This window comes from Quercus lobata, chromosome 8 (assembly GCF_001633185.2).
Source record: "Quercus lobata isolate SW786 chromosome 8, ValleyOak3.0 Primary Assembly, whole genome shotgun sequence".
Classification (NCBI taxonomy): domain Eukaryota; kingdom Viridiplantae; phylum Streptophyta; class Magnoliopsida; order Fagales; family Fagaceae; genus Quercus; species Quercus lobata.
The window spans coordinates 21,752,878-21,763,376 of record NC_044911.1 but is presented as its reverse complement, the minus strand read 5'-3'; the positions used below and the strand labels follow the sequence as shown (position 1 = coordinate 21,763,376).

General features: G+C 32.2%; 1 protein-coding gene across 1 annotated transcript; it reads right to left on the bottom strand.

The window, feature by feature from the left end:
• Positions 1-5,076: 5,076 nt before the first annotated feature.
• On the bottom strand, positions 5,077-9,323 carry LOC115954792 (50S ribosomal protein L21, mitochondrial-like). The gene is made up of 5 exons (XM_031072730.1): positions 8,855-9,323; positions 8,619-8,699; positions 7,052-7,162; positions 6,070-6,087; positions 5,077-5,591 (listed from the first exon to the last, which is right to left on the bottom strand). The coding sequence occupies exons 1-5, from the start codon at positions 9,107-9,109 to the stop codon at positions 5,517-5,519; spliced, it is 540 nt and encodes a 179-aa protein (XP_030928590.1). The 5' UTR covers positions 9,110-9,323; the 3' UTR covers positions 5,077-5,516.
• Positions 9,324-10,499: the final 1,176 nt, after the last annotated feature.

Below are 10,499 nucleotides of genomic sequence, written 5' to 3'. Positions count from 1 at the left end.
GTCACACCCAACTAGGTCCTCATTATTCCTTGAAGTAAATGGAACCTCAATAAGTAAGTAAATATGGAGGAAATAATGGTCATGGACGAAGTAGGAACAATCAATTTAGAGGGGTCGCACTCATATTTCTTCAAAAAGAAGCAAATGGTATGGATATTACTCATCTGGATGTTTCTAAATTCTTTGAGGATGTTAGGTTCTCAAGATAATCTAAGGAATCTTTGGCATTATGAGTGCAATCCTCTCTATATTGATTGTTCCTACCACGTTCATGACCATTATTTTCTCCATATTTATTTACTGAGGTTCCATTCATTTCAAGGAATGGTGAGGACCCAATTGGGCATGATTGATGGTTTTTTGAGCAAAAACTCATTATTTTGTTCTGCTACTAGAGGGCAAGATATTAGTTAAGAGTCCTAAACTTATACGTACTCTAGATATTGCAACTACAAGAGTACATTCGGGACATGAAATGTAGTATATGTTTTTTCCAACATGTATTCATCAGTGACATTTTTCCCACATTATTTTAATTATGAGATGATTTTAAAAAGTGTAGAATTATATTCACTAACACTTTTAAAATCACTTGCAAACTCAAGTCCATCCAATCGTAACAAGCTTAATTTTGGGAGGATTACAGTTTTTTGGTGCTTGCATCTTTCCCTTAAATTATTACATAAGGTTGGTGAAACTTTGTAAGGTACTTAGTTTTTAATACTTCATGAAGATTGTTAGGATATACGTAATTAACTTGTTAGGAACATATGTTACTATTTTATGTAATTGGCTTATCCTTTAACAAAACGCACTTTATTTGTATTTGGGTAGATCTAGGATGTGTTTAATACTTCAAGAAACTATGTTTCAAGATCAAGTGTTGAAGATATGCAAGTCTGTCCAAGATTTAAGTTGAAGAATTATTGTTCATTAAATCTCAACAGCTGCTCAACAGCACCTCGACAGACAGCTATCTGTCGAGCTTTATGAAAAACAGAATTCCAATTCTGTTTTGACTCTAATTCGTGATTATGTGTTTAGGCCTTCTTTTCTTCTAACCCTAGACATATAAAATGATTATTTTAAGGGCCGTCAAAGTGTACACAAGTTGCACAAGTGTTGAGCAAAGTTTGTTCAAGCAATTTGTAACCGGAGACAAAATTTTGCCCTAGTTTATTATTTTTGTGAAGAAGTTGTTATGTATGTGCACCGTAGGGTTTTGTGACCAAGCATCTTCTTGATCTTCATCATTGAGATGAATTGAAGAACTTTGCAACCAACAATCTTCTTTAGTTGGTGATTGAAGTCGCGTATTGGGATCCGCGCATTGGTTAGTCACGTACTTGGAAGCTGTGCATCAAAAGGGAAATTGTCACTACAAAACAAGTCCAATTGGGTATTGGGGTAAGAGTTCAACTATAAGTTGGTATAAGGTACTAGGATTCCTTTACTTGTAACCGCTTGTTTTGATAATAGTGGAATTTAGGGAGTGGTGACCTGAAAATCACCCAGTGGAATTTTTGCAGTTAAGTTTTCCCTATTCGTAAACAAATCACCGTGTTATTTATTTTCCGCTACATAATTAGTTTATTGGTGATTTGTTTGTACTACCACGCGCTTTGCATGTTAATTTGATTAATTAATAAACTTGGCTAATTAATCAATTAATTTATCACAAAGGGTCAATTCATTTTTCGCCTATCAAAGATGATGACAAATAAAAATCATTACTTTTGTTCAATTTGATTGGGATGCTTAGTTTCAATTCTTTCTAGTATCTCCAAGGTTCATTGCCTCGAGGTAGGGGTGTGCAGCAAACTCGCCAAAACCAACTTGATCCAAGCCAACCTGCCGGGTTGGGTCGGTTTTTAAGAGTTGGTAGGTTGAGTTGGTTATGAAATTTTTTTTACTATGGGTTAGGTAGATTATTTAGAAATCTACCTAACCCAACCTCGCCCACTTATATTTAATATATATTTAAATTTTAAAAAATATATTAAAAATATATTATATAATTTTGTTTTATTATTTACTTTCTTGCCCTTCTTCCTCAATAAAACCCAAATCCTAAGTTCTAATTATATAGTTTGTGTTTATTTGGTTATAAATTTGCTATTATTTGTGGTGATGTTATTCTAATGCTCAATTAATAATAACTAGTTGTTAACTCATGCGATGCATGGGTTTATCTCTGTTTTTAGTAGTTTTTGTTATAGACATGTGAGTTCATGCTAATAGAGCATGTTCTCCATGTCCATAAATCTACCAATAAGAAACATTACATACAAATCTCTACACTGAAATAGACATTGAACATGTAATATGATTTTAGCTAATATGAAGTTAGCGGATGAAAGTTGTGTGAGATGTTTATAGATTGAAAGAAAAGAATAAGAAAGTTGATAGTAAATTTTGAATAAAATAGAACTTCTCTATTTGTGGTCTACTCTCATAAAAAAGTAAAAATAATGAGAAAGTTGATATTTCATTTTAAGCTTCTCTAACAAACTTATCATTAGCCCACATAGTAGAGAGCACATAATTATATTCTTGACCAAATACTTGCACAAACTCCAACTATAAATCCTACAAACCTCAAAGTTCATGAATATATTCTAACATAAAAATTGATAAGTAAAAATTTTAGTTTAAAAGATTTTTTGTTTTAAATTCAATACTTACAACGGAGGAAGGAGGATGTTCTGACATAAAAAGCAAACAAAAACCTACCCTTTAAACTATAGAAACTTATTACCACAAAAAGGAATCATAAACATGCACATATTTTTGAAATCAAACAAAAGAATTAAAAAACATCGAATTAGACAAACTCATATATATATATATATATATATGTGTGTGTGTGTGTGTGTGTGTGTGTGTATATTATAAAAAAAAAATATTGATTCTCTTAGCTGCTAGGTTGTGTTCCTAGGAAACCTGCAAAATCAAAAGGAAAACAAAAACAGAAAAACATGAAGAACCATCAAACAAATGAAAAGAGGAGTTATTAATAACATATTTCATAATTTAAATCAAAATTCAAATCTACAGAGATGCGTAATAAAAAAAAAAATCATAACCAAATACTTTCACAAAACTGAGCCAACACTACTATAACAATACTATAACAAAACTGGCTTTGTACGTGATACAACTATAATAGAATTCTCTCTCTTATTATTATTATTTTTTTAAACGACGGATTAGAAGAGTGTTGGTTTGTATTGTAGAATTCTAATTATAACAAACAATATCAATATATATATTTTTTTTTTACGCCCCTTCTAAACAAAATATTAGCTAATGTAGATACAAATTTAGGTAGACGACCTATCAAAAAAATAGGCAGACAAATTGTTATGTTTATGGATTGAAACACGTATAGCAATTTTTTTTTTTTTTTTTGTCTATGCAGTGGCCTAATAATTAGAATTATACTATATTTAAACTACCTTCAAAGTGTCCTTGGAGTGAGGACATCACCACGACCAAAACTCTATATAGTGGGGGAACGAAAATAAAAAGAATTTAAAAAAAGAAAAAGAAAATAGTGATGATGTGGAAATTTGTGGGAGCTTTAGAGGTTTTGATTATATATATATATATATATATATATAGATAATAACAACAACAACGTACAATTAAAAAAAATTGTCCAACTCGATCCATATAGGTTGGGTTAGGTTGGGTTGGACCCTTGTAATAGGTTGGGTTGGATTGGATTTTTTTTAACTCACCATGGAGGGTTGAGTTGAAAAAAACTCCTTAACACGACCCATGCACATAGCAAGGATTCATTGAAGTAATTCTTACCCAAAATGCCAAAAGCAACAAATTCTACTTTTAAAAGGTTTGACCTTGACAGAGTTTCAACTTATGGCGTCCGTTCTTAATGATAGCTCTTTATCATCAGACCAAGACACCAAATGGTTTTTGGTGTATGCGGAAATTGAATCTCAAATATCTTATTTAACCATCAAAGATTTTACTTGTTGAGCTATCTGGAACCCACAACATTAATAATTAAATAAGCATTTATATTATGTCAAGTTTAGTTAATTAGTGCAATATTTAATTTTTTTGAGGAACATTACAATATTCAATCTAAATAATTTAAATGCCAACTTACTATAAGAATTTTTTTTTTTTTTTTTTTTTTGAGAGAGAACTATAAGAATAAAATTATCTTCATGAAGCATAGCGTAAAACATATGCGCATATTATCTTATATCAATTTGTATACAAAGTTAATATACACATGTCATGTAAATTTTGATATGCTTAAAGTAAAGATAACATGTGTAATTGAATAACTTTTCGCTTGAAGTGTAGTTGAATTACATTAAATGAACACTAATATTAGGCATATGAATCAATGTGATAACAAACACATTAGATAAGAAGATTTATCAATCTTTAGGATAAAACTTACGGTGGGTTGGAGTATCACCGAAATAATCTTTGGCTTTTAAAGACACAATGAGGGCAGCTGCCTTTTGGAATTTGAGCAGTGCCTCATGTTGATAATGTGTTATAAAATTAAAGGAAATAATTAGCAACACAAAGATATGAAGATGAAAGGTCTACAAGGTATCACTATGGTTGACATAATTTGATTCAATTCCTTTGCCTTTTTCTTTTACAGGCAAGCGCGCAACCAATGCCCTTTCATATCACACCTATATGACATTTTTCTTCTTGGCCTCTTGAAGCTTTATTGAACTACTACCACGTTCTTGTTGTACTCAGTGTTATTTCGTCTAACATATAATAAAATTATGCTATTTTGCCTAATATAATTTCGCCATGTTTTTATTTCACTTAATGCAATTTTGCATGTTTTTATTTTTGTTTAATGTAATGAATTGTTACTTATATTTTGCATATATATTAAGGCAAGTGTCTTATTGATAAATTTAATTATTAGATAATTGGTGAAGATTTTTATCTAGTCAGCAGTGCAACTATGCACACAATCCTTAAAGATGAGAAAGATTTTCTACAATTAACATTAACCAAAGCGAAAGTACCATATCAGGTTCATTTAACCTAATTCAAGGTTCCAGAAGATAAAATATTATAGTGCCCAAAGACACTAAACTTTTTATTGATGATGCCTTATACTCTTCTAAATCTATAAGGAATTTACTCAACTCTAAGGATATGCGTTACAATGGTTATTATGCTAACCAATAAAATATAAATAGTGTTTTCTTATTCAAGGAAAATTAAAATCAATGCATACAAGTATTTGAATTCAATTAAGAAATCTGACATATTACACCTAAAATACTATACGTTTTAAACCAAACACAAAGTTGTTTCTATTCTCTAACTAGTAGGCAGGGAATGAGACATAATTTAAATGAAATATAAATCTGGAATACATTAGGATAACCAGAGGTGTAAGCAAGGCTGCAATATTCAAGATTAAAAGCATTTGCCTTTGTCTTCTGAGTTCTGCCCCAACACATGCCCTAACTTCCACCATGAATTGTTTAAAAGTTCCCTCAAAACTTGAGGTTTTTTTTTCTGCCTTCGTCATCTAAGAAGCCAAAATCAACAACTCTCAACTTAGTGAAATCCTGAAAGTAAATCAGTGTGGAAGACATTAGACTAATTTGACTCCACCATAAACTCAAAACATATGAGTCGATACATGTGTATTAAAGATGTGAGCTCCACTTAAATGTACAAACAGAAACTTGTACAAAATTGTGGTGGCCAGAAATGATTCTTAGATTTAACAATTATGTGTCTAAAACTATACCACTCTTCCTCTTTATAATCTTCCAACTCAACCAAACTTCACTAATCTTTATTTTCTATATTTCTGAAGTTTTAATGTAATTGGATATCCATACCGGAATTAATTCATCCATGTTAATAATCCCCATCCAGCGTCAATGTGACAACTATTTGTCCACATGCTATCAATGTGATTGAACTAAAATAGATATATTTTGAAATTCTATACAAAGGGTCTAGGCAACTTAGCCTGGTTGTGACTGCTGGTTTGGGCATAAAATACATCATTCCACTTTCTATAATTAATGTAATCACCTTTCCGAACTCTTGAACCTGTAGAGGAAAAAAAATAGATTCAATAATTAAACATACTATAAATGGGGGAACTATATCTCTCGTAAATAAACATGCTCATGCGATGCACAAATTAATAGAAAATCATGTGAAAATTGAAGATACACTTCAATAATATAATTGAATTTAAACAATAAAAAAAATAGTAAAAACAAACAAACTAAAAATACTATTAACTCACATGCCAAAAGAACATAGTTTAAGACCAAATTTTTATTAAAATCCAAAATTTATAATCGATTATTAAAATAATGAAAGTCCTTTCAAATTTTAAAAACTTTTGGTAATCTAACTTTTGTCATTATAGTTTTTTAAAAACTATGTTAACAATTCTTACGTACTTATACTTATAGTGCATCACATAGCAAAAGCATGTCATACGCTGTGTAATACATATGTTGAATTACATAGTACAAGCATGTCATGTAAGGCTTAACTTTTATTATTAAAACAAAAAAAGCATGGCATATTATTAATAAAATAAATAACGAAAATATTTTAAACTTTGGGAAATCAAATTTTAATCTAAGTAGTATTTTTAATCTTCATACATCTTTGGTAATAGTGAATTAGTGATTTAGTTAGAGAAAACTATGCTAATAATTTATTATACTTATAATGTGCCAAATGGCAAAAGGAGAAAAAAAAAAAAAAAAAAGAAGGAAAAATTTCTTGTAGCACTTAACTCCTATTTTTAATAAACACACACCCAAAAGATTGAAAAACCTCACCCTACATCCCTTATGGTGGGAGGAGATGCATTGATGCAACTTTGTCCAAGGAACATTAGCAAAACAAATCAATGATAGGTAACTTCAACTGATCTTACTCAAAGGGTATTAGACTGACAGGTTTGTATAAGATAAGCATCTGAAAAATGGTTCTTATTAAGCAACCACTGCAAGAGAAGTGGCGTATTAGGAAAAATAGATATTTTTCTTACATGAGCCTCAACTACTGTCTTAACATATGCATTCTGCAGCAAGCGTTGGAGTGGGTGACGCAAGAAAAGCTTCCTTTTTAGTGAAACTAAGCCAACCTTGGTGAATTCCACCTGCAAGTAATGAAAAATGTCACAGCAAACAATAACCAAAAAAAAAATTTACAGCTGTTAATTTAATTGCGTGTATAAAACGCACACAGAATACTTTTTAATATTGCATATCCTACCAACCAGATGGTAATACGAATAAGAGAAGAAAGGCTTGCTGAGAACAAATTTAATAAATAATAATAATAAAAAAGACAAAAGGGCAAATTAAAACTCTTATGATCATATCAAGTGATAAACCCATGCTGGTACTTTCTAATCATTATTTGGGCCACTGGATCTACAATAGTGCTAATTTCCAAGACCATATTAAAGCTACATTGTTTCAGATGACATTCTTTGGAAGATAGTCTGTGGCATTAGCATTCCAAAGCATATCCATGTTACTTTGGAACCCCCCCACCAAAAAAAAAAAAAAAAAGCATTATTACTCTGCACCTCAACATAAAGAGAGCCCCACTCCAATCTACACACTAGACTCCCACAAACCACAAATCACAAAGCTAAGCTGCTAACAATCAAATACAAACAAGAAGAAAGGAATCTTTACGCATCAAGACACTACAAAGCCTCAGACAGTCAGACTCTGAAATCTGACAATAGGATTCCCCAGTTGCAGCATAATAGCCTATTCGTTGATGTATCCTTGAAGCTCACTCTTGCTGTAGCTTGGGTCCTTACTTCCCAGCAAATGTAATTTATTATACTATCTTCATTCAGAATTTGGCCCCCAAATATCCTAGCATTTTGACATAATATTTTGTAAACTGATCCCCAGGCCTACTTGCATACTGTTCCTCTGATAGTTTCCCAGGCCTCTGCAGTAGAATATAGCCCCAGTCTACTTATAAATATTGATTCAAAGGCTTGACGCCCAATCCACTCACACGCAGGACCTGCTTGCGCAAACGTGCAGCATCATGTGTTGGAGGGGGAGTTCTGTGATGCGATTTACTTCCTGTGAATTTTAATTTTCTGTCTCCATTATTAAAAGGTTTTCCAACAAAATGATTACATAGTTCACTTTACTAGCATATATTATTCACTTCTACTAAATAATCTCCATTTTTTCCCCAAACATTTCCTTCTCCTCTTACTAAACTACTCGACTGCATATCAAATTGTGCTTGACCATGACTTGTCTCTTCTAAAATACTTTTTAAAATCCATTTGCCCCATTCAACCAAGTTTCCACGATAACTAGTTGTTACATATAAGAAATCAAGTACCCAATGTACTGTAGTTCAAATGACGCTTCTTCCTTCCCCATAAGAATAGGATGAAGGGTGAGATCATAGGATCAAAACCCATGAGCCATTTGTAACTTACTAATTAAAAAATAATAATAATAAAAATATATATGGGTATGAAAAAAGAAAAAGAAAAGAAAAGCAAGACCAAAATACCTCCACATTGCAAAAACAAAGAAACACACAGGAAAAGTCATTGATCCTCGTACCTTGTCTTTGACATCAACATATTTAAGTCTTTCCGTGAATATAAAATCCCCTACGCTAGCTTCATGACCCTGATTCCCAATCTGGCACCATAATTCAAAAACACACCTTTAAACCAAAAGACTCAATTTTAAATTTTTTTTTTTTTTTTTTAAAAAAAAATTACCAACCCATTACATGGGAAAAAAAATACAGTTGTAAGGGCCTGAAATTGGAATAGAATGAAAAGAAAACATACATAGAAAAAAACAGAAGGCTTGAAAGGCTGACGGGTGTCATGAGAAGCGGCATCGACTTTGTAATTCATGCGAAACATTTCCTTTTGCTCCTCATTCTGTCCCCGTTTCTGATCCTCCTCAGAATTGGTGGGTGAAAGAAGAGAGCATAGGGAGCGAGAGGGAGTTTGGGTTTGGGTCTGAAGGCAGGAGAGTAGGGACGCGCCATGGTGAGTAAGGGCAGTTTGCCAGTGTTTCAATCTGATGGTGATGGCCATTGTATTGTATTACTACTGTGTCTGTGTCTGTGACTGTGTATCAATTGCTGCTTTGGGGTTTTTCGTACACACTGTAGTGTAGAGGAGAAGGGTTTTACGGGCTTTTAGCAAAAGGGTTTTTCTTCTTTCCTTTTTTCAGTCCGCAAAAGGCCACCTTAATAACCAAGGTGGCAAGGTCCATCTCCCCTAAACACTTCAGTCAACCAAGATTTGACCATTTGATCCAGATAAATTTGTGTTCACATCAAAGATGATTGAATTCCCTTAAAAATAACTACTCACAGCCACAGGCCCAAAGTCGGACTTAAGTCCAACAATATATTGCAAAATTAGTGAAAAAGTGTATTATTTTTGAGAAAAAAAAAAAAAAAAAGTCCTAAAACTTGATTATGAGTAATCACAATTAAAATAACAATTAAATGATCATCAGGATGTGGGAACTCTCTGATTGAGATAACAAACTTTCGGCACATGGCAAGTGCCGATTGGCCTAAACCTTCAGCCCGGCCCGAGAACCCCTTGATTGAGATAAAGCCTATCTTTTCCGGATTTTTAGAGATAAGGACGCATTCCAATTCGTATTTGATCTCTTTCAGCTTATTTTTTAAGCATGTCAACCTATATAAATAGAGGAAAAATATAACAATGAGAGGCAATTCTCTTCTGACTTTTCAATTTCCCTTACGTTGAAGACGTTCTGGAGGCTTTAGCTTTGGGAACTTCCTTTTGTAAGTTGTTAGGGTACTTTTTTTTACACCTAATTTTATTTAAGTACCACCTATTTATTTTCAAATACCACTAACAAGTTATTGGGCTTTTCCAAATATTTTTTGCCCTATTATTATGTTAACCACAAATATTTCATATCTTATTGTCATGATATAAACTATCAAAAAAGCCCAAAAAACTAATATTTTATCCAATTTTATTATCATTATTTAGGTAAGCCCAAAACCGGCTCTTTGAATTTCCCTTACGTTAAAGACGTTCTGGAGGCCTTTGCTTTAGGAACTTCTTTTTGTAAGTTGCTGGGGTACTCTTTTTTTTCACCTAATTTTATTTAAGTACCACCTATTTATTTTCAAATACCGCTAACAAGTTATTGGGCTTTCCCAAATATTTTTTGCCCTATTATTATGTTAACCACAAATATTTCATATCTTATTGTCATGATTTAAACTATCACAAAAGCCCAAAAAACTCATAGTTTATCCAATTTTATTATCATTATTTAGGTAAGCCCAAAACCGGCTCTACGAGCTCAATGCACACATCCCATTCTTTTTAAAGCCAAAGAATACTTATGCTTGACAGTATCTAAAAAGCCCATGATTCAAGTCCATGGCAAGAAAATTTTATCAATGGAATTCAAATTTATAATCAAAGTCCA

Coding starts and splice junctions, on each gene's coding strand:
- LOC115954792 (XM_031072730.1), bottom strand. CDS start 9,109: ATGGCCATCACCATCAGATTGAAACACTGGCAAACTGCCCTTACTCAC. Junction 8,700..8,854: donor AGCCTTCTGTTTTTTTCTAT/GTATGTTTTCTT, acceptor TTATGGTGCCAG/ATTGGGAATCAGGGTCATGA. Junction 7,163..8,618: donor ATGTTGATGTCAAAGACAAG/GTACGAGGATCA, acceptor CATTACTTGCAG/GTGGAATTCACCAAGGTTGG.